General features: G+C 40.8%; 2 protein-coding genes across 6 annotated transcripts in view; both read right to left on the bottom strand.

The window, feature by feature from the left end:
• Window positions 1–83: 83 nt before the first annotated feature.
• Window positions 84–28,000, bottom strand: LOC308095946 (myocyte-specific enhancer factor 2D homolog). 5 transcript variants are annotated; one of them, XM_080443125.1, is made up of 12 exons: window positions 27,803–28,000; window positions 19,559–19,990; window positions 15,162–15,365; window positions 14,563–14,700; window positions 13,978–14,194; window positions 12,476–12,532; window positions 10,771–10,952; window positions 7,802–7,931; window positions 7,343–7,571; window positions 6,127–6,195; window positions 4,656–4,706; window positions 84–4,127 (listed from the first exon to the last, which is right to left on the bottom strand). In XM_080443125.1, the coding sequence occupies exons 2-12, from the start codon at window positions 19,610–19,612 to the stop codon at window positions 3,674–3,676; spliced, it is 1,785 nt and encodes a 594-aa protein (XP_080299251.1). In that variant the 5' UTR covers window positions 19,613–19,990; window positions 27,803–28,000; the 3' UTR covers window positions 84–3,673. The 5 variants fall into 5 exon arrangements, with proteins under 5 accessions (XP_080299251.1, XP_080299253.1, XP_080299252.1 ...); XM_080443127.1 differs by having other exon boundaries at window positions 13,978–14,191; XM_080443126.1 differs by having other exon boundaries at window positions 19,559–19,985.
• Window positions 24,985–28,000, bottom strand: part of mrpl24 (mitochondrial ribosomal protein L24) — a 74,409-nt gene continuing 71,393 nt past the window's right edge. The window contains exon 7 of the transcript XR_013934094.1: window positions 24,985–24,999. The gene's annotated coding sequence lies outside the window, so the exon portion shown is untranslated. The remainder of the gene's footprint in view (window positions 25,000–28,000) is intronic.

The following is a 28,000-nucleotide window of genomic DNA, read 5'->3' as shown; positions in this document are numbered from 1 at the left end:
GCCCTAAAACCTTAACTCATCAAAATTATTACCATTATTATCACAGTATGCAGACAAATAAACCAGATACATACACATTTCACTCAAGTTTGTCTATTTAATATATAAAATACGGTAAAACATACGCAAAAAGGATAAGGTTTCAAGGGACTTGGATACTTTGGTACAACAAACACTTTTTTTGTAAAAGCGGTATAGAATTTTAGTAACATATCAGTGCATACTTTGTATATGAAAATATACACAAATTGTATATCATTCTCGAAAAACAACAAAAAGAAATATTTCTTTACAACAAAACCCAAAGCAGACTAGCTGAACACAATATATTAGCTATAAATTTCCTCTTTAGTATTTCATATGCTACATTTTTCTGAGTTGTTTTAAACTCATTTGTGATGCATGTCCTTTATCATTATGGTATGTAACATCTTTTGTTACTTGTTGCTATCCCATGCATGTACATTTTTCAAATTTTATGAATTGCTAAATTTCAGTTGTTTTCCCCCATTTTATAAATATATTCTATATCTTAATTAAAACTGCAGCATTTAACTGGTATTTTCCTTCATTGCATTTGCTAATACCACAATAACTGATCGTGCAATTTTTAGCAAGTTGTTTAAAAAAAAAAGGAAACCAGTACTATATATGTATATGATAAGGTACATCAAATAAAAAAAAAAGAAACTGTTGGCTATCCTACACAAAATAGCAATGAAATAAAAAGCTCCATAATAATATCATAATAATAATAATAGACAATGGAACTGTCACCAGCACAAATTAACAATCCAAAAATAGTGAGATTCTAAAAAACATTGTACACAACAAGAAATAGGGGTGCAGGTTTTCATTTCTCATATAAGATTGTCTTCAGACTAAATTGCTAGATTGGACAGAGAACCTTTTGTACATGAATGACCTGCATATGGCAGGATGTCGAAGCCAAATGCTGTGGTGTCACATATTTCACTCGACCACCTGCTCCCATGGAGCAAAGTCTTTCCATTGAAATGAGTCTGGTTCAAAAGGGAAATGGCCACGTGACAGTTATTATTCCTAATAGAGCAAATGCATAAACCTGGTATCCTACATGAGAGACGGTAAAATGACCTAATCATGGAAAATATTGTGACGCTGGATGTATGTACGCAATTGAACCTCTGCATGATTTCCTACCTTACTGACATGGTATTGTATCACATTGACATTTTCTCAATCTCACACACTGCATGCAACACTATACAGCATCGGTAGCAGGGGGGGGTGTTAATTCATTGTTAGCTGCCCCAAAAAAGTGCAAACATCAGCATCTGCTCTCACATTTTAACAGCGAGGAAGATGCACTGCAAACACTGCATTGCACTATGGGAGGGCCCAGGACAAGCCATGCTGAACATCCATTCAGGAGTCTGCTACCTTTGTGCACCTGGACCATTTATCCCACTATTTCCCCTACACAGACTTAACACTGCTGCAAGAGAATACATAACCCATGTCTTTAAGAAGTAGCACGACATGTTTACCTGCATGCATGATCTGTAGAAACCGATGCTGATTGTATACAGTTTTCATATAAAATCTGTATCCTATGAGAACTTGGCAGAATGTTACCTCTTAACAGAAGTTTGTTCATGATTATGCCTTTTCAAGGTAGAGTCTAGACATGTTTGCTCAATGCATAGAGCCTAGATTTTCATGATTTCAACATCAGTCTTAATTCTATGAAGAAACAAGGTATACTAAGTCTTCACATTATTCAAATTTGAATGTCTGTGTCCATCTGGATTTCATCCAAATTTTATGTGGGTTTTGACATCAAATTTTAAAATCGGTGGTTAGAGAACATAGTGACACCACAACCAAGCAGGCCTCTGTGAGTGAGAGACAGAAAGTGCACACACCATCAACACTAGCATAAAATAGGTTACTGAAACGAGTCCGATTCACCAGCACTAGCAATGTGCGGCTTAACCCCTGCATCGTAGCTCGAAACATATCAAATTCACACTCATATATGCAAACAGATCCACTGAGAATTAACACATTGCTTGTTTTAGGGATACCTAGCAAAGTCTATGCAAATATATTCATATGTACATACACATCGTCCAAGCTGAAAAGCTATTTTACTTTGCTGCCAACTGAAGCGGTAGAAATATAGAAAACGTCTGTTCCTTTCACTTTTTGAAACATCACAAAGAGCTAAGGAGAGCTAGTAGATTGCTAGAGGGTGGACATCAAAGCTTTTTGTATAAGGAGTGATTTTATACAAAGTCAGAATTCCTACTTCTGGACTACTAACAGACCCTCAAAACAGATTTAAAATACCAACAGATAAAGAACACTTGGACTTAAACTTGAACCAAATACTTCCCTACCAAAAGCCATCGGAGGCTCCAATAACTCTGACTACACGTTTAAAGTGGATGGCATCTAGCTCCTGTTGTTAAGCTTTTATTACGCTGGCTGGATTTCTGGTGCGACGACTTCCATCCACGTTCTAAAAGGTGGCGAGGTGTGAGGACTGGAGAAGCACCCAAACTGAGGAGAGAGCTACGGCCGACTCAAAGCGCTTTTTATTTTTGCTAGCTTCACAAATAGTATCATAAGTCATTGCTGTGGGAGTGTCAGAGTGCGAGTGATATTCTCCGGTGTCCCTGCACCATGGGTGAGAGGCATTTGGCATTTTCAAAGAGAGGAGGTTGATATTGGCACTCTGGCATGGCGCTTGGGTCTTTAGCCGTAGTTGGTGGGCACACGTTGACCGCAGAGTGCCACCTGAGGGCTTTGGCCCAGGGAGGAGGATGGTAAATGTGGCAGGGGAGGGATCCATTCATGGTGAATTATTCTTACCCGGAAGCCAGTCTAAGGCTCTTTGTCCAGTGCCAGCCACTATGTTGAGCCAACAGTCTTCACAAACCATACTCGTCCAGGTACAGTGGCTTCCAAAAGTGCATTTTGGAAGGTATATTCATGAGAATGAACAGTGCTCACTGCAAATAAATGACACTCGATTTGTAATAGCGAGAGTGGACAGTCAATATGGTATTCAAAGTTCCATGTGGACAACCAGCCTGTGTGCCACTGTGCCACCAATCAAACTGTGAGCAATGTGGCAGTGCTCAGTGTACATACATAAATGTGATGCTGTCAACAGGATCCAACAACGTAGATTCTGTTTCACAATTGGTTTAAGCACCAAAACCACGTGAAAGGTAAATGTTTTTCTGTTAATCCTTTTGCATAAAGTCTTCAAAGCAAGCCTCAGTTCTGCCAAAAAAAAGAAAAGAAAAAAATACTATATGGGAGTCTGTTCATTCAAGCCACATTTGCTTTGAGGTTCTACCTTCTCTCTATATTCACTGCCCTGCCACAGACACAAAATCTTACTGGGCCACACCTCCCTCACTCAGAGCATGCCCCCAGAAGTGTTTTTTCTTCTTTTTTACTTTTTATTTCAATTTGTTTTGGCAAAGCCTCAAAAGTCTGGACAAATCAGCGGGATAGGTGGGTGTACAGTTTTGGACAGAGGCAGATGTGTGATGATAGTGTCATTTGGCAGTGGGGTTGAGGCAGTGGATGGGAGGGTACAGGGATGAGCATGTGGAGGTGATGGGTTAGGTGTTTAAGTGTCACCAGGACTGCAGGTGGACGTCCCTGTCGGCCTCTATGTGACCCAGCCGTCCAATCTCATGCGCTTAACGTTACCGCCCTCCTGCTCCGATTCGCTTTGCACTCTAAGTAGCTCGGCGGAGGGGCTGAAGTCAGAGGGCAGGGATCGCCCGACAGAACCCGCGGCAGATCCCGCGGTGCTTGTTGCCGTGATGCCGCCCCCCGCTCCGGACTCGTCGCGATCGCTGCCTTCGTACGAACTGGCGTTGCTGCTCACGCTGTCAGCGGGAGAGCGGCCGGTCGGGGGCTCCAAGCAGAGCAGGGAGCCAGGGTACTGAGGTGGCGCGGTCAGGATGCTCCCTCCGGAGGTTGATGCCGGCGTAGTGGAAGAGGGCGGCGGGCAGGGTGTGCTGCGGTCCCGCCCGGGTGAGACAGGCTCCGACTTGATGCTAATGTTGGAGTTGGTGTTGACAGTCAGCATGGCGCCTTGAGGTATATGGGTCACAGGCCTGAAGGATGAAGGACAGACAGAGAGACAGACAAAGAGAGAGACAGAGAGAAGAAAGTGGAAGACGGGGGACAGAACATATGAAAAAAGAAACTAGAGGAAAGAAGACAGAAAAACTTTTTATTTTTCTTTCATAATTGCCAAGTCACTGGACAGAAAGCGTACATGAGTAACTAGCGCGTCACTCGAATGTCAGACAAATAGAAACCTAGGTCTATTACAAGGCACAGCACCGACAAGGAGAAGCCACACCAACTGATTCAACAACCCAGTCCATTCCAAGCACTTTCCAAGCATATGCAATAATCTTGCACCCAAAATATCCACATAACAGCCCAAGAAGCATGAAATGATTTGCATGACGGGTTGATTTGCCATGAGTCAGCCATGTTGTGAAGAAACTTCAAATTAAAAGAATCCTGGGCTACAGTATGTCTCTTTCCTGACTGCAGACATAACTGGACATGCTTGGGGAGGGGGGCAGCCAAAAGCGCACAAACACACAGGAACAGGAAGTGGGATACAGTACCGGCCCAACCACTCATCTCTACCCAAGAGCAGGTTGGACGGAGAGCCAACACTGTGGGGAGAAAAGAAAATGTTGGAGCCTGCATCCAAAAGGAAAAGGTGAATTTGAAAAGCATGTGGGGAAAAACCCAAGGAGAAGAAAACAAACAAAAAACTGACTTCTCTGTAGTCATAGAGCTTGGATGGTCAACACTAGAGCAACATTTGATTAGCATCAAAACATTCTACTTAGCACCAGGGGGTTTGTATAATATGCTGAAAACACAACTTAAAAAATATTTTTCACAACATTTGGAGTGAGAGGCTTATGAAATCTTCCCACAAAAGATGATTGTTTGAAATAATGAATCTATCATTATTTCCTCCTCATTTTCCCATATCTTTCTAAACATCACAGGACGGAAGGTCTGGGAGTTTGTTTTTGTTGAGCGATATTCTGATATCACTCAATTATGTATGAAATCAATGACATTATGAAGTTCAAAATTCATAAGCAGACAAGTTTCCACAATAGCCAGTCAACACTCTTGCAACGTTTCCATCAACTTCCGACACATGAACAACTCTCTGGCTGCTGCTCCCCTACAACTATCATTTATTAAATGATCAGTATTGATGACCTAATATAAGTATACAGTAGTATCAATAAACTATACATAGGCACAGAGTTGGAGCATGTAGAGCCAGAAATAGGTAATTGTTATGGTTAATAAAACTGTGACTACCTTCATGCAGATTGAGTTATTTTGTGTGTGTGTGTGTGTGTGTGCTGTGCAATCACATGTATGCACGCACACATCAGTTTATTTAATAATAAACGGCAGCCACAAATCTAAAGGAAGACACAAAAATAGAGTCCCTTCCATCAAAAGGTGGACTAAAGAGTGCCCCAGACAAAGGATATGACATACTAGGGCTGGGCCATATGGACAACATTTTTGACCAAATAACTCAATATCGATGTTGTGACAATAATATCAATTTTATTTTTCAAAAATAGCAGATTTACAAGCTCACAACGCGTCGGGAGCATGTAGATCTGCTATTTCTATTATATTTGAAGATATTTGACAATAGTATAAAATAAGGCTTTCAGTGGTGTAAACCAGCACTTATGCAGTATCACAATATTACGATCAGTGTTGCCAGATTCTGTGAGAGAAACAAGCAACCAGGTCTAGGAAAACCAGCCCAAAAGAAGGGACTATGGGCCACATGAGCACTTTAACATATACATCAGCTATTTGAAAATAGCCGATCTACAAGCTCACAACGCGTCGCGATGCGACGCGTTGTGAGCTTGTAGATCTGCTATTTTCAAATAAAATCTTGCGGGGAAATTATAATAAGCAGATCTGGCAACCCTGATTACGATATTGAATATTGCCGAGACGGTGTCTAGTGTCATATCATATATTGCCCAGCCCTACATGTGACACACTCCCACGCACACACACTGGTTGGCTGTTCACCTCAGATTGGCAGCCAGACTGGAGACCTGGCTAGACAGCTCGCCGCTCTGTCTGTCCACGCCCCACATGCTGTGGACAAGAGGAGAAGAACATACTTCAAGGTTCTGCTGCAGAGCCCGACCAATGCCAGATTGTTGGGTCCGATCTTGATGTTGGAGAGTCCTAGACCACCGATTACCAATGTTTTCACCGATAATTTGTCAAAACGTGCAAAATGTTCTAATCAATTTGAAAAACTTTGATTTGATTAAAGTTTCTATTTCGGAACATTTCACTTATACGCAAAACAATAAATACAAATAAACACAAATAGCTTTTGATTAACGAAAAGTATGTTCTTTTTAGTTTATTCTATTCAACCACTTACTTACTGTAAGCCCTATTCAAAAAATAAAAAAATAAAAAAATAACTGATCTACAAGCTGTTCACCTGTAATGACATGCCTAAAATAGGGACCCAAGGTTCAAAGTGGTAAAAAGTTGGGAAACATCGGCGGAATTCATGCCAACACCGTTGGCAATTAGTCAAATAATGTCTGGCCCTAGTTCTGTTGTCTGCATGCCGACCTGAACAGTGCCGTGCCGGGTTATGAGTGGCAATTGTCGCAAGTCCACTGTCTGCAATCCACAGAGATGTGTAGTGTACATGTATGTACTGTATATAATGCATCTTGTTGTATATTTGTATTATAATATAGCATAGACATAATATTGTAGCATTCTATGTCCAAGACTGCTTACTCTTTGAGACAATCAACTATCTCAATTATAACGCATCATCTCCATTCTCCCTCCATGATAACTGCACAGTTCACAAAAGAACTGTATGTCAACACCATGTCCTAAATAATAGGGTACCGGTTAAAGTGAAGACATGAAGACACTGAGATGGTGAGATGCTGGTGAGAGACCAATTCACCAATTCAGGAAATGTGAATTGCTAGCATAGTTATGGTATGGGACACCATGCTAGCTGACTTGGAGTCAGCAGCATTGAGTTTCAAAAAACAAAACAAAACAAAATTAAAAAATCAACATTGCCCAGAGGATTCATAGATAGAACGCAAAAGGCTGTCGGTTTGCCAAAAATATCTCAGCCACCAGGTTCATCCCGGCCATAGGCCATGGATGATGGTAGCGTTTTTTGGAAACTCAACCCAGATGCTTGGAAAAGGCTGTGAGGTCAGTGAGATAATCAAGAATCAACTGTACTTACACCAGGTTACTGAGTGACGCGAGATTGAGCTGTTGCTGCTGCTGTTGTTGCTGTTGATGTTGTTGCTGTTGTTGTTGCTGTTGTTGTTGTTGTTGTTGTTGTTGTTGTTGTTGCTGCTGCTGTTGTGTTTGTTGCTGCTGTTGCTGAGTAACCGACTGTTGCCAAGCCAGGCCTCCAGGTGACGTCAGGGCATGTAAAGCCGTTATGTCAGCGCTCGTCAGCTGGTACTCTAGGAACCAAAAAGAAGGGCAGGTCATAAATTTGAAGCAATTTCTCCTTAGAATTTTCCTTAATTGGCACATTCTTCCAACCTTGCTTTATGAACAAATTTTCGTTGTTCTCTGTTCTGTGTTGTATGTCACCACCAACATGCAGATACAGTATAAGAAAGGACATACATAAAAGGGGGAAAAAACTGAATGAGTTTGAATTCTGAGGATATGTTTATTATAATTTCACCTGTGTTGTAAGCTGTGGGCATAGCCGAGAAAGGCAGGCCCTGTGCTAGTAGGCTAGGCGTGGCCACAGACACCACTGGCGTAGTGAGCGTTTGTGCCACCTGGGAGCCTGCTGCCAACCGCTGGGCGTTCTGCCAGAAAGGAAAACAAGAGGTTAGATGCAATAAATACAGGAGACAAATGTTGGTGTGAATCAATCAGCATTATCTTTCAATGAATGTAACCTTTTGACATGCTTGAAATGAAAATGTGAATAAGACTGGATTCATAAATGGTAGTGTGTCCAAAATACATCTCACATCAGCTTTGTGACATAAAAATATAGTTTCCCAGTGTGGAGTGAACCTTTAAGATGTTTGGTTTAATAATTGACTTGAGGATGACGTCAAAAATAAGCAAAAGAACCTCAACCTATGAATTACTAATGAGGTGGACATTGTATGAATTATTAAGCTAACAATGTAGTCTGTGGTTCCACTACATACTGTAGCAGTGCTGCACTGCTTCTGAATCTGTGGCCGTGCTACCAGGAGGTTTGGGACTTTTATGAAACCAGGCAGGGACAAATACTGCCATCTGCAGTGAAAAACGCAAAAACTTTAACGAGACAGTCCCATTAAACTGAATCAGATCATAGCAAAAAGGCCAAGTGGGGACTGTTATAGAAACAAATACAAGTGGAACACCCACAAAAAACGAACATGAAACTTTTTCTGAATTAACAACGGAACTGGTTGTGGAAAGAGACACTAGGTTCCACTCATTGCCAATGCAGCAATGAGTGTCTCTCTACTAGAAAAAGAAAAAGGTGGTACTTGCAGGTTATTACATCTTTTTGTATCAAAAAAAGTGTGCTTTGTGTGCTTTATCACATCAGAAAAGATTGTTGAGTGAAATGCCTTTAATGCAACACCAGCTTTTTTCTTTCTTTTTTTTTAAGATCACAAATTTTCAGTGGTACAGCGGGTGGTACAGTAGGTGAAAATGAGAACCAGTGTGGGATTGTGGTGAACAAGGAACATGCACCACACTGCCATGTGAAAAGACATCCATGCTTTCAAGTGTTGTCATAGAATGGAGAAAATGGGCCTATTACAAAACTAGATCTCATTCAAGCCGAAAGTGTTTTGTCAACGTTGCTGTGGGTGTTAGCGTTGCCTACCATGGAGTTTTGCATTTACAAAATGAGAGAGAACTAGAATTTGTTTAAGAAGATCATACGAGTATGATCCTCCGACTGTACACAATCATGCTGGAACCACAAAACAATGAGCCTTGAACCACATGCAGTCCAGTGGCGGCCCGGAACTGCCAGTTTGCCGAGATCAAAAAGGAAAAACTATCTTTTCTCAGGCACACATATGAGGACATTGCATCCATGCTAATGTGGAGGTAGTTGATGGCCATCAACTCATGCGAGTGATTGACATGGGGAAATTCACCTCGTTCACCAATTCCAGCTCATCCTCTGTCTGCAAAAGGTGGTAACAGAGAGGGTTACAACTCTGGCCTGAGGTTATTATACCGTAGCTATGTAAAAGTAGGAAAATAACAAAAACTAAAAAGGCATAGAAAAAAATGACAGTGAAATCTATGCCTCCAAAATAACTAAGTAAGTGGGGGGGATTCTTAGTTTCCATTGTTTTGATCAGTGTTATACTGTGTGGATGTAGAGAAGAAGGAATTCTCTAATAAAGAATTGGCGGACATTAGCTACTAAACAATAATAGTATTCTAGAAACACATTTCTCTCTTGCCAGACCTTTGACTTATACTGTATATAAATGTATACATTATTTAGTCTTAAAAGTCATTGAAAGTTAAAGAAAATCAAACCGACATAAAATACCAAGCAATAAAAGAAAATGCTTGAACCTAACTGGTATGTGCAAAGAACTAATATCCGTTTATCTTACAGGAGCTATTTTAGGAACCAACAGCATTAAGGTATAGTTACAATTGGGCACAACATTAAGTCAGATACAGAAACATTTTAAAATTACATAAATGAGTGACATATCACATTACATCACAATAGAAGTAGATTGTTCTGCTCAGGATGACACCTAATACTGGTACCAGTATTAAAGGAAAGTATAATAAAGGGAAACTATTGATGTGAGGCACCATTCTGTCTGGATCTAATCTTCAAAGAAAGTCAAAGGAATGTTTCCAGAATAAAGGCGATGCTTGATTTCTCCACTAAAAATTGTGTTTTGATGCTTCACAACCATTGATCTGGTTTATAATCAACTGTTTTAATACATACGCTTGAAACATGAATTGGTTAAATATTTCATTTCTACAAATGAATTTCACAGTAAGTGAGCAGCAAGTGTTAAATGGTTAGTGTTTACTTATTCCCAATTCCAGTCAGTACAACAGACAACAAATCAGGCAGATTCTATACAATGTCAGGGTAAATGCATACCTCCAATGAGGTAAATGCATTATTTTTGTAGCACATGTTTTGCTGGTACTGACAGTAAACGTTTCTTTAATTCACTGTCCGTCAATGGGATGCCTTTCGTTTGAATACATACTGAAATCAAATACTTTTAAGTTTAACTTTTTTTTATTTCGATCTGAGGCCGATTCTAAAAACGGCTTCTAAATCCTGACCTAAGTTTTCTGAAAAACTTCAAATATTTATTCTAAAAACATTGATGTTGCTATATACTGTACATAGCAACAACAACCCCAAAAGAGGTTCCCAGATTGAAAGGTATAGTTACATACAGGGGTTCCCGGTCTAAATGGTTTAATATTGCCATAAACATTTCTCCACCAAGATAATATTATACCTGCAATGATATGCTTGCTTGCTTGTTAGTCTGGCAAGTACCTAAGCTGGCCACTAAAGATGATGAACAGTTTAGTGAGAGACGACAAGATTAAGCCCATGAATTTAGTGCATCCCGTTAAGCGAGTCAGCCCTCTTTAAGACAGGTTCGGCATGTTTAAGCTCACCATCTGCATGAGGCTCTTTCCCCCCTGTGAGGTGATGACCCTCAGGTCTGGCTTGCGGCTGTTGGCCATCTGGGGGCTGGGGGGCGGTGGTGGAGACTTGGCCGGAACTACTTTCCCCAGGCTGTTGCCATTGGAGACTGAGAGGAGGCCTGGGGAGGCCCTGGCACTGATGTATCCGTTTGCTGCAGGGGAAAGGAAACAGGTGAAGCTTGAATGGAAATCAATGACAAAGCTCATGCGTGTAAAGGAACGAACAAAGTAGTATACATATAGTATATTGAAGACAAAACATCCAGGAAAGGCTAAAAGTTGTGCGAACATTCAAATGTTTTGGCAGACAGTGTGCGTTGAGGCCACATTAGCATAAAGGAAAGAACTAAACTGAGATGAAAATCAACTTAACGGATAAACTTCGAGACAAAGTTTTAATCATAATACCAACTGGCCGCTAGGTAGTTGGTTGAATGGAGCAAATTGCCGTGTAGAAATTGAGCAGTTTCTGTTCGGAACAATAATGTTCAATGCTTCAGTGAGGTTACTGATTGATTACCTGTACATTATCTTAATAATTATTTCTCATGATGCTTTGTCCTTTTTTTTCAAGTTTAAAGTAATTATTGAAAGGCACGGCAAAGTTCTCCATTTTATTTATATCCATCAAAACAATCCAATCCTTAACACATCCACCGCCAGAGGTTAATCTCATAATAATGTACTCACCTGCCAAGGTGTTTTTGTTGTTTTTTTGTTTTTTTCATGTCGCCATAGATCTTGTTAAAATCCTTAAGATTGAGCCGTGAACGGTCTGTTTACGTCCGCGAGATCTCCCTGTATCTCCCAGTGAAGACCGCATGTCAAACGGACTTCCATGACTGTAGTTAGAGCGGATTACGTTAAACAGTGAAATGCGAGGAGAAAAAACTACAGGAAGAGAATTGAGTTTCAGTTTCGTCTGTAGAATGGGAGCGGGCGTGATCGTCGAAACCGGATCCCAAATAATTCTATTTCCTGTCATCAAACCGGAAACGGAAGTGGATCAAAAAAATTCCGAAAGTGCACCCGGACCGCGCATGCGCGAAAAGACCGCAGCCCGTAGGACTACGGGCTCGGCGCTTAACCGTTGGATTTAACGGCCCGTAGAACTACGGGCCCGGCGGTAAAGGTGTTAAGACACATTCATGTAGATCGACTGCCACTGTTTTGTGCTGTGCAAGGTTTTTGTACTCAATATAGTTGCTTGTTTGTATGCCAAGTTTAGAACAGACAACACCGATGATTCCTCTACGATATTGACCATAGATCTGTAGAAGTATTCATTCTGTGTAAGCCAGGTAGGGGTTGAATCATCCTTCATTTTATGAGTCAGAACAAGTCAGTGTGTCTAGTGATGATGGAAAGTGTCACTGCTTAGCATACTGTATGTAGAGGTCATTGAGGAATTGATGATGAAATACACAATACATTTAGGGTATGAAAACGCTATCTGCAGGTATCAGCACATTCAATTTAAGATGTTTTACTACCTTTTTAATACCAATTACAGACCAATTTAGCATTAAATCGCTAGATCGCAATGCTAATGCAGGATTGCCTACTGACAGGGATTCGTTGAATGGATTACGGTTGCACACATACTGTACAGTATATGTCTCATTCATAAAACTGAGACGCTGTATTATAAATTAGGCAATTCATAGATACTTACGGACTGGACTCGGGCATCCTCCATTCGAATTATTCAGGTCACCTCCGAGAAGAGCCCCTGTTGAAACAAGAGAGAAAACCGTGAGACTATGTGAGTCTCTCTGTCTTCTTCTCTGTCTGTCTTTTCAGAATGAATGTTTCCCAATAACCTGACTCCTGTTCTGCTTCTGAATCAATTTCTGCTAATACCCATGTATTTCTTTAAATCTTGAATCAGCTGCCTTCTTTTATCATGTCCGTTATCTGCCTCTTGCATTTCAAGTCCATCCTTGGACTTGAATCCTATATTTTTGCCCCCATGGTTAAAATCATACACAAACTTATATTTATACAAATTTTTTCGAGTATTTTCTAAGAGTTAGAACTAACAACCTAACACAGTCTTGTTTTCCTTTTCCCACATAGGGGCTGATAACATTCTGACTAAGAAACATTTTCAACTGTATCTATTTACAGTATAAAGGCCTTTTCACACAGAGAGCGACTGACACGCCTATTTAGTCATTAATTTTCAGTGAGAGGCGAACGGGCAGATAGGGAGACGCGGGCAATCTGACAGGCGGAGCGACAAGAGGCCACAATCCCGAGAAACTGTCACGTTCATGCTAGTCTCACGCACGCACCCTTATGTCCGTCACCGAGCTGAACTGGGCTGAAATGTCTTCCACACGAAGTGTACAAACACGTCTATTCACATGAGGATCCAAGCGAGTACGCAGGCGTGCTGCCTATGTGAAAAGATCTTAATGTACCGAGTAAATGAACGTATGCAAGCATCTGAATAATTATACAAAGGAAGCAAAGTAAGCAAGCAGTAAATTATAATCTATTAATTTGGCTGTAAAGCATGAGGAAGGTTTTGAGCTCATCGTGTTTGTTTATTGTCTTTGTTCCCTTCATGCTACCTGTTCTCCTGCTTATTCAAATACATTTCTATCACTCCACAATTTGTACAATTTAACCGCTCCTTTAGCAAAATGATTGTTTGCGTGACAGTAAAACGTTAACGTATTATAACAAATAATGTTTCTTTTCCCCCAGTGTTGATTCCAATCACTCATATGCGATATCATTTTTTATTCCCTGAGTGTGTTCAGGGAATGAGTGTTTGGAGGTCATTCGCAGAAGATTCCCAACTGTAATTTGATGCCACTCATGGAAAATGAGTTTGAGGATTTATCACCAAGAACTGCCTGATCTGTGAGTTTCCACACTGTCAAATCTAGGTTGACGAATGAGCTATATTTAGATGCTTATTTTACATGTTTATAGAACAAGTTTGTCCTTGCAATAACATCTAGCAGATACAGCTTTCAACACAGCTTTTCTGACAAAACATTAAAAACAGTCACAATTACATTCTGAAGCGGAGACAACTACAACTGAGGACCAGAGAGAGTGCTCAGGCTTGCTTTCATGTTACTGTTGGAATTGATGAGTTATGTCAAGGGATAACTTCAGTCTTAGCACAAGCATTGGAATGCCCTTGGATCCTTTCCTCACCTGCGCTGGCTGGTCGCTGCGGCAACCCAGGAGATACCGTGTTCCTCTGGAGCGCCGGTTGCTGTGGCGACAGTAGGTGAGGATCGGAAAGTGAAGACGAGGTCACATAGGAGGTGGTTACCAGGGCGTTGCCAGAGTTACTGAACTGCAACGTGTTCTGATTTGATGCCTGGACAGTGACTGGCATGGAGAACGTAGGGGGCGGGGCTGTAGACTGCTAGAATAGGGGAGAGAACTTCAGTTTTAGTCGTATCTCTACACCAAGGCTACTGGTCCTAGGAGAGGTTCAATAATTATGGCTTTGCTCATATCAACTCACACAAGTTTTCGTCATCAAGTATAAAAATGTCAGTTAAAAGATGGGGTATGAAAGAAAATCATTACTTTGAAATCACTGAATACTCTGCAGACTTGCAGACAGTGTACTGTATTTTCAGTTGAAAAAAGTTCTCGACTGACATTATTTGGAAATACAGAGTTCTCGACTCAGTTGAAGATACGTAATGTTTGTAGAGCGACACTTGTCGAAAGGGTTAGGTGACAAAGGATATATTATACTGTATCTAAGTGTTAGGACAGACTTACTCCATAACGTTTGAAGAGGATGTCCAAGTCCTCAGTGGTCTTGCGGTACTTGTCATCGTTTAAAGGGCTTTGATCGATGGAATCCTCTCCATCGGGCTCTGGGCTGTCACATCCATTGAAACCTTTCTTTCTCAACGTCTGTGAAGGCAAGAGAATTTCTGGTTAACGGGGGCGAATTTCCTTAATACATAAAAATAATCTGTCATGGATTATTATAGTGTGAATCAAATAAGAGAATCAATTTAGGATAGAGATTCTATACAACACCATCATATTTAGGAAAAGTTTCTGACAAAAGCACCATTAACACATATACACGTTTTCCCGAACAGCTCATACATTTTGCACAAATAATTCATTATTATTGAAATATTAAAATGACATAATTTGTTTCATGAGACGAAGCATACTTATAATCCCACTAAAATACAAGCTTTCTTGTCCTCCGCACAAACCCAAATGTGATTGTGATTTACTGACATTTAGTTTTTTTGATAAAGCATGATATATTTAAAGTTTGCCAGTAATAGAGGAGTTGGGTATCCCAGATATCAAGATGAATGATTTGGGAGAGCTTTGTGAACGGTGCAGCGGTTTACCTCGATGATGTCTGCGTTGGTCCGGCTCTCGTGAGGCTCGTTGTACTCTGTATATTTGAGCAGGACCTTGTCCATGTCAGTGCTGGCGTACTGGAACAGCTTGTTGGAGTGGTTGAAGATGATGAGGGCGATCTCACAGTCACACAACACGCTGAGCTCGTAGGCCTTCTTCATCAAGCCAAACTTCCGCTTGGTGAAGGTCACCTGAGGGGAACAGGGGAGGGGAAACAGATGGCAGTGGGTGTCAAAAGAAATATGTAAAGATGAGCTCTGAATGAACGGCCCGCTGACTGACTCCGAATCTGTGCATACTGAAACAATGTTGACAAATTCCGGACACGTTTTGAAAATTAATTGTGACAGATGGATGGAGAACTGAATTACTGTTCTTCTGTGCTCATTCTCACTTATTCTTTCCGACTAGATTTATCTCTGCTTTAGTTTCTCAGTTTTCTTTCTATATGAATGAGGTTTCTCTCATTTGCAACAAGGTGCTAATGAGATGGATATTATATCATAAAGATAAATATTCCTCACTAAGCTTTAGTTACTATCAGTACATTGGCCTGAAATTTGTTTGATTTCGGTAAAGTTTGGACACACACACACACACACACACACACACACACACACACACACACACACACACACACACACACACACACACACACACACACACACACACACACACACACACACACACACACACACACACACACACACACACACACACACACACACACACACACACACACACACACCCCTAATTTAGCTTATTAGCGGAAAAAAATGTAAAAGATCCTTTCATCGGGGCGCCCGCTGGCCTAGCAGTCCAGGCGCATACCACATAGGCTGGTAATCCAGTCTTACAGCGCGTCGCGGGTTTGACTACCGATCCCGACGGCCTTTGCTGTGTCACCCCCCCATCTCTCTCCCCATTTTCCTGTCAGCCTACTTTCCTCTCAAATAAGGGCAGAAAAAGCCCCAAAAATATCTTAAAAAAAATATATATATATATTCTTCCATTCAGACACATTCCAGTATGACAAGAACATTATTGTCTGCCTTTCATCATTTTCAAGGGGAAAAAATGAACTTTATGTCATATTCACTAACTTCAATGTGTGTGCGAGGAGGAGGGACTGTCACAAAGAAAAACATCAAATTACAGCAGTAAAACTATGTTTTGGTTGTTTAAATCTCTCTATAAGGATTTAAAAACGCTTAGAAGTATTGTCACTAGACGGTGGGTTAGGAAGGTTTGACCAACCGGTGGTGGCCGTCCTGAAAAATGGATCCCACAGCCAATATCCAGTTTTGTTCCCAATATATCTGCCAAATGTGGCGCTTTTATCAAAAAAGATGGCTTGATATGTTGAGCTATGCCACCCCACAAAGAGATTCATTCTATGACCAAAATGCATGTCCAAATGTGCAACATTACTAGGAAAGCTACATTAAATAAAATAATTAAATTTGAGAAACCTCTGTGGTGGGTGGTGGTGAGGCCAAAACTGTCTGCCCGTTGGCTGGAGCAAGTGATCTGAATTTGCACACAGCCATTGACCATTACCATGTGCACGGAACTGCGAAGCCCGTTTTTTGATTTCACCAAATCTCAGCTGTTTATTAGCGTTTGTGTGTAAAAGAATGTCGCCATGGTTACGGAGCTGTCCAGCTATGGGACGAACTGCCTCCCGGGTTGCCAGATCATGTGTGCATATCCCCCCACGGATGCGTCGACTGGGTATGGACTAGTATATATTATAAGTTGTCAAAAGTTGTACCTGTCACATGCATAGTAGCAGGCCTCCACACCCACGCATACTGTATGCCTATTGGCCTAACCTTGCTAATTATGTCTTACCTACATTTTCTCCAAACTTCTCAATAAAAAAATACATATCTAATAGAGAGAACACTGCACAACAGAAAATATAGTTTGGGTTTATCCTTCTTCAGAATCTGTTTACTGTCAGGTATAGATTAGGTAAAGAATACATGGATGTAAGGTGCCTGCAGACAGCATGATTTTGGCCATCTTAATCCGATCTTTACACATTACACTGTGCATTGTGCCAAGGTGATGTTTATGCTACAATATGGAAACTCCACCTACTGTACAGCACAAAGACAGCAGATATTGTGCAGTGTGCGGTCACCTTTACAGCGACAGTACTATCAATATACTTCATCATACAAGACTGTCGCACAAAAGTAGTGAAAATAGCCAATCTACAAGCTCACAACGTGTCACGACTCACGATGCAAAGCGCTTTGAGCTTGTAGATCGGCTATTTTCACTATTTTCTTTTTTTAATAATAAAAAAGGACATGAAGAACTCATACATACAAGGTGTCCACCCGACAGCAACTAATATATATATATATATATATATATATATATAATATATATATATATATATATATGAGGTCTATAGTTATAGAATTATAGTAGCTATATCATCATCATCATACTCCTGGTATTGCAAAGGATGGTTGGCACTGCTCTGTATTGCTTGAAAATGGGCTTGTTTGTATCCTTTGCCTTCCTTGTTAATTAGTCTGAAATGTTACATATTTCCTAACAGCACTTCTGCCGTTTTTTAGCCATTCTGAACAAAAGTCCAGCCAAATCGCACTAGAGAAATATTAATTGACTTTTGTCCAGAACACCATCTCAGATTTCTCAATCGAAGGTTCATGGAGGCTCTGTGCACTTATCATCTTCAACAAGTTGACACCATGACAAGACCCGCAAACTATTTCAGTGAGAGGCGGGGCTGCTCGGTGTGCGTGTGCGCACGAGTGTGTGTGTGTGTGTGTGTGTGTGTGTGTGTGTGTGTGTGTGTGTGTGTGTGTGTGTGTGTGTGTGTGTGTGTGTGTGTGTGTGTGTATATCGCTGTTGCAGGGAGACTTTTCCACTAGGAAAGAGTCATAGGAGAACGTGCGGCTGGTGTCATACAGCAAAAACAAATACTTCCAGTCATACACTTCACGTTACACATTGAAAATTAATTGCATGGGTTAAGGCATTCTTTTTGACAGCCGTAATATATATGCATGTTGTGTGCAGGCCGGGGCCTCACTTTGAATGGGCAGTTGCTTGGTAATTTTTTTCTGGACAATGAACGGGAGCCAAAGCCAATTCTATTACGGCTAAACAGAACATTTTTGGTGTCCCTTAACAGGGTTTGCGCTGCTGTGTTACCGCAGTCACTCCTGCCATCAGTCACTTGCTTCACACAAAGCCAGCTACAGTAAACTGCAGTTACTTTGTCCCCCTCATTATGCATTCCTATTGGCCGGTCGCCAGTTGTTTTTAACACAGGTCTTACTACTACTTACTACAATTTAGGCATTTAGAAGACACTCTAAATACAATAAGCAAGATCGGACTATTGGCTAAGGTCCGAAATTACAGTAGCAAATGGGAACTAATGTAACAACAAATACAGTTGTATAGTGTTCTCATTTGCTGAGCAGCTGTTTTTGCCATGGATGGAGGTGCGATGGGGACGGAATTCGACATTTCAAGTGATAGGGACATGTCCGCCCAGTGTCCCCAGTGTAAATTACGCTTATGGTTGCGTGTGTCCATGTTTTTCAGTCAATGGATTGCAGACTTAAGCCTCGAGTCTTTGATGAATGGAAATTGGACGGAGCTGTTCACAAATATTTGCCTGTGCCATGTCAGGTCTAATACAAAACAGCCATTTCCTCTAACTATGATAAAGCATTTCTATGCATTTCTTTTTTTTTTAAAGCTGTCAACCATGCCAAATACACACAGCACAAGCATGGATGAATATTAACACAAGTACACTCTTACACTGACAGAACAGTCACATGTGTCCTGGAGGACTGCAGCTGCTACGGAAGGATTGATTGATCTGGAGCAGCTGTCCTGGGGCTCGTGTGACTGAGATGATTGGCTTCCCTATGCTTACTACTCCATGGCTTAAAAAAAAAAAAAAAAAAAAAAAAACACTTGCCAGGAACACACGTAGCCAAGAATGAAGTCTGAACCCTAACACCAAATCTTGTGCTGCTCATGATGTCCTACTGGACATCTGCTGCCAGTCCATGAAACTGACCCCGGCGGGACAGCCAAGACCTCTGGGGTATCATGGGTCTGCGTAGCAGCGTTTGAGCAAGCCAAGTGAGATTATTTAGAATCCATCTATCGGATCATTTTTCAAAAATGTTCACAGAATATACCATAAAATGTAAAGATACCTTTGTTCGACGTAAACAAAAGAGAGAAGAAGCCAGATGGAGCCAAAATGCTTAATTTATACTTGGTCGTACGATGGTGTCGCACGCTGCAAATAGACGATCTACAAGCTCACAGTGCGTCACAGCAGAGTATAAAGGGGGGCGGGGGGGGGGCTCACCTGCTTGTTCCTTTCATCGGTGATCCGCTGGATCTGAATCTTTTTCCTCCCCATGATGCTTTGCAGTTGTGGAGAAGGATGCTGAGATCAGTCAAGTAGAGAAGTGCCTCTCAGAGGGCGAGAGGGAACGCAGCCTACTTACTTGTACAGCCAAACACTCACACACAGTCATGCAAGCAGGGACACACGCACACACACATTTCTCTGCCCTGGCGTGGTCTGCCAAGGTAAATTTCTCTATTGACGAAAGGCTGAGCCAGTAGATGGTGGGCACTGCTGAGTGAGGGGTGCAGGGTGTGTGTGTGTGTGTGTGTGTGTGTGTGTGTGTGTGTGTGTGTGTATGGGAGTGTCTTAGTTCATTGTTTACTCAAAAGGGACAACACTGGCCAACTTCTCTGGTGTTGTAGTGGTGCAGAAAACGTCACTCCTGTCCTATGAGAGAGAGAGAGAGAGAGAGAGAGGGAGGGGGGGATTATTCCAATATTAGCCTATATTATCAGTCATATCAGAGAAGAAAGACTAATATAAAGGCATGTGTGCACATGTAGGCACAATGTGAGAGTATCAGAGAGATAACAAATGACAAGAGTCTGACTGATTATGTGAAAACAATGCATTAATTTGCACGGACTTTAAGTGTTTCAGTAAAGCTAAAATCAGCTATATTCCTGTAGTTACACCACACATTTATAGGAGCAACTGAAATAGCATGTGTAACCACAGACTGTTGCTCAGAACAAACTACTCGAGGACAATGGTGTCAGTTCTGTCAGAGTCAGACTAAGAAGCACAACGTTCCCTCATACACACACTTGGACACAGGTGTGTGCACACAATCTCATTCACACACCCACACAAACACTGCACGGCACACTGGCCAAAGTTTCATGCCACAATGTCTATGTAATAGGTGTGTGTGTGTGTGCGCGCGCACGTGTGTACTGTGTATACCATGTTTTACCGTCTTTGTGGTGACAAAAGGTCCCCATGAGGATAGTAAAGCCAGACTAAATCCAGCCAGACCTCGAAGTGACAATGTTTTGGTCCCCATGAGGAAAATGTAATTTATCCATATCCCAAGTTATAGGATTATCCTTAAAAGACGCAGGTTGGGGTTAAAGGTCAGTTAAGGTTAGGGCCAGGGTTAAGGTTAGAGTTCATTTTAGGTTAAGAGATAGTCGGTTAAGAGATATTCGACAATCTCCAAATGCTAATATAGAATCTGGAACTACACCTCCCGAAAACTGAGAAAGGAAGCCATCTGGAAGTCATCTGTTCATTATTTCCGTTCACGAAAATATATTTTAAAATATCTTTAAAGTATCTTTTTGTTTTCATTTCTGTTAAGCAGCAAGCTATATGGTTCGAATAACTTGATTTACAGTAGGACGCTTTTTTTTTTACTCTTGTACTCCTGTGTACCTCCTCTGTACACAAGATGTAACAATATAGCACAACCTTGAAGAAGATTTTTTTTCACAGTCCAATAATCAAATGTGTGAAAACAACCATACACGTATGATCATCATCGTATCAACATTTTGTTAAATGGTACAGTTAACAGTTTCCTCTTGGTGCCATGGTGACAAGATATGAATTATATTCTACAAGATAAAAAAAACAAAAGAAAACAATCAATGCCGTCTTCCTTGGGGGTGGACGGGGGGGTCATAACCGGATAGCTTACAATGGATTGAATGTCATACAATGGACCTGAAAATGGGCAATTGAGGGGTAGCACAGTAGATGGCAATTATTATATTACAATGAAATGTGGAGGGCAATACAGCCTGAGGTCCCAAGACTCAATTCTTTCTGCTGACTCCACCTAAAGCTTGCACTGTTATGAGAAAGAAAGCCTTAATGTGTTCTCCATTTCCTCTGAACAGGTTGCAGGCAGATTTAAGCATAAGGAATAGGATCATCTAATCTCATTACTGTCAAGACACAACTTGGGCTAGTTGTGCAAAATGTTATATTCTGTTTATGATGTGACAAGAATGTTAATTGAGTAGTGGGCGTCAACTGGTCATGTAGTATGGGTGCTAATCTCTAGCAGTACACAGTAAAGGGACGTGTCCATAGAAATCGCATTTTGAGCGGAGTATCGCTGTGGATATCATGTCCACAGTGCTCACACTCAGCATTTATGCTTGCAGTAATGAAAATGACTGTGCTGTGTTACCAATAACATCAGCTTCTGTTAGCTAAACAATTCACAACTCCAAATTACTTGCTTTTGTTTAGCTGCTCTTAAAAACATTAAAGCAAAACAAACGCAAATTCCAGTGAGTATTTCTGGAAATGGAAATGTTCCTAACACTAAAGAACACCCTCTTCAAACTACATTTGAACTAATCTGCTTTTAAATAAATAACAAGGCTGCAACAATCACCAATGACCATACGAAAATATTTTTTTGTATCCATGGTTTTTGTTTGATCGGATCTATTGAGTTCCAATAACTACCAAAGCATGATGCTCAAACTGTCCAACTTCATGCTGTTATCTGTACATGAACTCAGACTTGTGGCTTTTATGTAGGCTAGTTTCCCCATCCAGTGTTGACCCTCAAAGCTCATGCTTTTCTGTGGGATATTTGTGAGATTAAATGGAGAATATGCAACTGATCTTACTAGCTAGCTGGCGAAGTGCGCTTAAGCCCTTCACGATATAAGCTGCTTCCTTTCTGCAATGAAGACAATGGTGAGTTGAAAACTTGTAGATAATGTGATGTGTTCAAAGGATGAGAGAAAAATCTATGATCTGAGCATTTCAATTATTTTTAGCCCAAATAGTGGCGGCGCTCTAAGGATGCTATGTACCTTGGTCGGTCAATCAGTGAGTCCGACCCCATGGCCTTTCCTCTAGCACCACTCTTAGGCCATCATTTCCAGTTGGACACAAGATATCTCAAAATGGAAGGGGCAAATTGTGTTTGCTGAGCACATTTGTTGTGTGGTGGATGAACATGAACCGTCAACCTTATAGTGCCACCCTCAGCCCAAAATATATATTTTTTAAACAAATCTCCATCTAACAGGCAGATTATAGGATGAAGAAAAAGAAAAAGAAGAATCAGAACTTCAGAAGAAGAAGAATAAAGCTGCACACTTGTCTGCTCCAATGTAATCTATTGACAACTTTTGTCTTCATCGTGTTTGATCCGATGAAGAGAGCCTAGGCTCGAAATGTTGTCAATAAATTACATTGGAGCAGATGAGTGTGTGGTTTTATTCTTTTTCTTCATGTTACTTTCCAACCAAGCACCTCAACCAAGTGATGTGCGAATTGCATTAGTTTTTGTAAGATTATAGGATGAACCTTAATGATTTTGATGACCCGCTGTGTCTCTGTCATGCTTTAATATGCAAAAACAACCTAACTGGGAATGAGCATGGGAATATTAAGTTGATATGTCAACATGGTCAAGGTATCATGTGTCTTGGACGTGAGGAGACTTTAGGCAGGCTACAGTGATTCTGACCGCAGCAGCACGGCCAATGCGTTAAGTCAACCTCTCCAGTCCTTTCCAGGTGATGTTTGGGTGGCAGCAGAGAGCTTTGTTGTTTTCCCCACATCTCCTGACGTCTTTCCTGTACTTTTGAAATGTTTCTTTCCAATGTTTTTCTCCTTGCTCTCCCATTCTCTGACCCTCCTTTTCCCCCCTGAAAACTATGAATGATTGCGCTTGCACAAAAATGAATTTCACCCACTTTTTACACCTGCAAACCTGGCTGTGATGAGACAATGCAATTTATTCTGATTGACTTGTTAACAATGCACTGATGTTCAGCCAACACCAACACTGACTTATTTGTTGACGTTAATGTTTTAATGACTATGGAGAAAACTAAATGTAAATGTTCTATGTTTATGTATTGTACAATAATACAGTAGAGTATAGCCTATCATACACAGACCATTTTCCATTATCAAGCTTGTGAGCAATTATGTATTCATGGCTGTAAAAGTGTCTTTCCCTGCAGACAACGGTTTCTTTTGAAAATAACTGATTGGCATAACCTATAATATATAATTTTCTGAAGTCAGCCGGGAAAAGCTGCTTCAGAAGGTGTTTTATTATCAAATGTAAATGAAACAAAGGTCCACTGACTGTTTTATGAGAGGACACACTCAATATAAGAAACCTTATCTATTTTGGGTTAAGAAGTGCTGTGAAAATTGTCACAGCATCTTTTTGCTTAATAGGCTATGGCCATTTAACAATCTGTGGTAGTGGCGACGATGATAATCAAATGATCTCCAAGGGTTTCAATCCCTGTAATGATTTCTATTATCAAACAACATTACATGTGCTCAGGCTAGCACTTAATCAGGATAAGCCTAGAGCATGTACGCTAATACTCAAAGGAAAGACCATGTGGGTTCCATGTTCCGTGCTGTGCATGGATGGAGCTTTTTATGTCTATTACTACCCTATTCCCGAGCACAGTCCTGCACACTGCAGGCCACATCAGAGATCATTCAGTCATTAGCTTTAACTGAAAATCACTGACCCTGAACAATTACCACAACAAGAAATGTCGTAGAAACTGCCACTGCCAGAGGCAAACATGATTAAAAACATACTGACTCTCCAAACTTTGTAACAGTCAGGCTACAATATTATCTTTGATTTGCTATGGACTGGTGTGAGCGGGTCTACCCTGCAGGGCCCGAGTGGAGCCTTATTCTGCCCACCAACCTCTGCATGGCTGACCCCTCATTACTGTAATTGTCACGTTCATCCCTCCTCTACACCCTCAAGGCGCTGATGGCTCAATTAAGAGCAAGCTAGAGGACCGATTTTGGATGCCAAGATAATGAGGTCGCTACTTGGGTCAAAATGATCCCTATACCAAGTCGAACCCTGTTCGTTCTGTGACATGAAGGAAACAAGAGAGGAGAAGGAGATGCACTTAATAAGTCAACCCAGTCAACCCCAAACTTGGGATGACTCAAGACAGACACCTGTACTGGTGGAAAATGAACAACTTTGGGATGTGCAAATTCTGCCTCATTATCTTTGGAGGACAGGAATCTGCCACCTTGGTTAACCACTTTAGTAGATAAAAAAAGCATATTGTGTTCACGTAAAACAATGCAAGGGTGTAAGTAAGCCCTATATATGACTATAGCAAAAGTTCTACAACCGCACTCTGCTATTTCTTGGAATGTTTTGCGACATAGGTGTGAGGGCCGCTAAGCCCTCACACCTAGGGATATGCCCATATATGGGCCAGAGGCACCCAGGGGCAACGTGCAAATCGGTGTTGTTCATCATGATGCCCCCCATCGGTTTCTATCGTGTCTGTCCACCCACCCATTAGGCAATTTTAATATAGGATTTTTTTTTTAAATTTGCACAAATAGGGACACCAGGCTGGGCCACATGCATTTTGCTTGTATCACCCAAAGGACAATTTAGCAACATGTAAACATTTCTTTGATGAGGAAAAACAGTGCAATCATCCTCTGGGAAAGCACTTGTGGTGCAATTAGTGACAGTGACCTTTATGAGATATGGTCAGTGAAACAGGCCAAAGCCCTGAGAGTCCTCCAACCTGGCACAAAAAAGGGCTTACACATCAAGACCTCTCAGAAAATAGTTCTTGAATTGCTAATGACTTCTCTGCCTGAAGATGGACAACTTGTGTGATTTAAAGGTAATGACTTGTAACATCGCCCACATAATAAAAAGCAACTTTCTGCTGATAAGAAAAAGGAAAGCAGGATGTAGAACACAAATTGATTGTCAATTAAATATTTATGTAGCCTACAAGCATGATTGACACTAATTACATTGAAGGTGTCTAGTTTTTCTTTTATTAGGAATTGTCTCATTGCCGAGTCTACCTTTACCATTACCTAACCATGAATCAAAGTTTTGCTTCCCCACCTTATGACCTCTGCAGTTCCAGAACACAATTATAAGTTTACACATGCTGCAACTACAGAATTCAAACCAGATTTACTACAAATATAGGCTTCTGCACATAAATCATTGTCAAGATTTTGCGTAATATGACAGTGTTTGACAAATTATATCACACTGACCACTACAAACGTTACAAAAACAGTTCCCCAGAGGAGATAAACACATAAAAAAGATGACGCCTATCAAACACGTCATATCTAAAGTCACTTTATGATCTGCATGAACCACAGTATTTTAATCCAACACAATACCTCCTTTAACCATTTGGCATCCCATTCCCTTTAACCTTTTAAATCCTCTTCCCCTTCAATTTAACCATAAAATGATCATTAGCAGACAACAGTAGCCCTTATAAAACCTAAGTTCTGAGCTGACCGATTCCCCTGGGCTGTTACCCTTTCAATTTAGCTGAATCAGAGAGAGCTACAGAAAGGAAATCTTATTATTAATACTGCCTACTCCAATTTGAGAGAGATAAAGTCACACTGTGTTCACATATAACTTTTCATTTAGATTATTGCTACATTATAGGTATTTAGCCAATGTGCTGTACAATACACTGTGACTTAAAATGAGTGAGCAGGTAGGAACTCTCTGCCTTGCTCAATGACACTTCAGGACAGGTTGTGGGTTGTGGCTAATGCTGATATCGAACCTGTGATGTTCTGATCACAGTACAGTCTTTTTAACCATGAAGTGTTACAATACAAACACAAAATGTCATGTTTAAGCTAGCTAGACCCCTGTCAGGACTACAGAGATATCCTACTGTTGCTCATGCCCGGACGCAGAAATAGATTTATGGGACTTCCAGAACATAGTTTAGCTTTAACTTTCCTTTTGTTTCATCAGGCTTTAACAAATAAAAGCACATCATAGAGCTGACTGACTAGTATTACTAAACAAACTATATCTGTGGTTAATTTCACACATTACACCTAGCTCCTTATCTACTAACATGACCCAGATGCCCTGGAGCCTGTCTTTTGTGCTTTCTCTGTTCATATGAGTGCAGAGCTGAACTTCCCTACATTAGATGACTCCATCAGTGTTGGGGGTGTACTATGGTGCATGACACTGTCAAACTGGCCTACTTCTGGCCCAACAGCTTTAGTATGCTCTCTTGGGATCCCACAGAAAATTGTGTCTGCATGACACCAAAATGACAAAGTCCTGTGTTAAGCTACAGTCCATGCTTTTAACGTATTCCTTATGGAAACCTGAAGTTGCCCATAAGGCAATGATTGATACAAATATGTGTACTACAGTTGCTTCTCTGTGTGCACTTTTGGCACCAGATGTTATAAAAAAGAAATGTGAGGCAAGATTTCCATAATTTGATGTTTTTTTTGCACTCAAACATGTCTGTTCCCAGGGCTTCAAAATGTATTCAAAATAAAATGTCATAAATTAGTCAATATTACACCGAATAATAACGACTCAACTAAGCCTTTCCCTTATTATAATACGTAGACCTTAAGGACTGAAAAAACCCTGCTATTTGCTGGGCAGCTTTGAACAAAAGGCCCAGTATCTGTGTAGTTATTGGCTACTTAATGCCATTAGGGCTACGGAGCATGTTATTGGAGTGAGCTCCTTGGGGTTGGATTTGGGAACATATATTTTCTTAGAATGTTTCAAAAAAATATTCCAAATATTCCACATTTTATTTCAAGAGTTTTTGAAAATAGCAGATCTACAAGCTCACAATGCGTGAGCTTGTGGGTCAGCTATTTCCAAAATAGCCGATGCATGTAGGTTTAAAGTGCTCGATGAAGCTCGGCCACTATTACAGACTAGCATTACTCAAAACAATGTTATAAATGGTGTGACTAACGTTATGGAGCGAAGTATAGGCCCCCACTGACGGGCAGACAGGTAAATAATATGATTTGACAGCTTGGATCGCATTAGCGTACAAGCAAATGAGCTGTGCGATTAATTTCCACCCATAAATCAAAACGGCCCATGTTGATCTTAACACAATAAATCGGGGTTTGTACAATATGACACATATACTGTATACTGAGGCATTTCACAATATACGAATCCGACCGACGGACAGCCATTACCTTTTTTTTTTACCACTCTCCTAGAAGTAGGTTCTCGAGCTGGAGTATGTAATGTAATCATTTTAAAATCCTTAATACTGGCATCACGACACGCATGTAGATTTCAAGGCCGTATATGATGCGAATTCTACGTGTTTATTTTTGTTATGTCTATAATAATAAAAGCAAGCAGTTCTGTTCCTGCGAGAGAGGAAAAAAAGACGCAGGAAGGAAATGTATCATTCCACTTACCCTGAAATTATACTGTCCAAAACCCCACGACAGGCCTTAAACCGTGTTCCCATACAGTTATACAGCCGTTTGTAGCTCAAACGCATTCAATTATTCAACTTGAAGCGATATTTACATACATCCATGGCGTTATTTTTCTGTTTAATATCGAAGTAACTATACTGTCCAACCCAGGCAGATACAGTGTAACCAGTGTAC

This window comes from Gymnoscopelus braueri (genome assembly GCF_963280865.1).
Source record: "Gymnoscopelus braueri genome assembly, chromosome: 11".
Lineage (NCBI taxonomy): Eukaryota > Metazoa > Chordata > Actinopteri > Myctophiformes > Myctophidae > Gymnoscopelus > Gymnoscopelus braueri.
Note: the sequence above shows the minus strand (reverse complement) of the source record. Positions and strands in the feature narration are given on the sequence as shown.

Excerpts from the sequence above, each read along its gene's own strand:
- LOC308095946 (XM_080443125.1), bottom strand. The coding sequence starts at position 19,612 with ATGGGGAGGAAAAAGATTCAGATCCAGCGGATCACCGATGAAAGGAAC. Across the intron at positions 12,533-13,977 it reads GCAGCGACCAGCCAGCGCAG|GGGCTCTTCTCGGAGGTGAC; the intron begins GTGAGGAAAGGA and ends TTGTTTCAACAG. Across the intron at positions 4,707-6,126 it reads AGTCTGGCTGCCAATCTGAG|TGTTGGCTCTCCGTCCAACC; the intron begins GTGAACAGCCAA and ends TTCTCCCCACAG.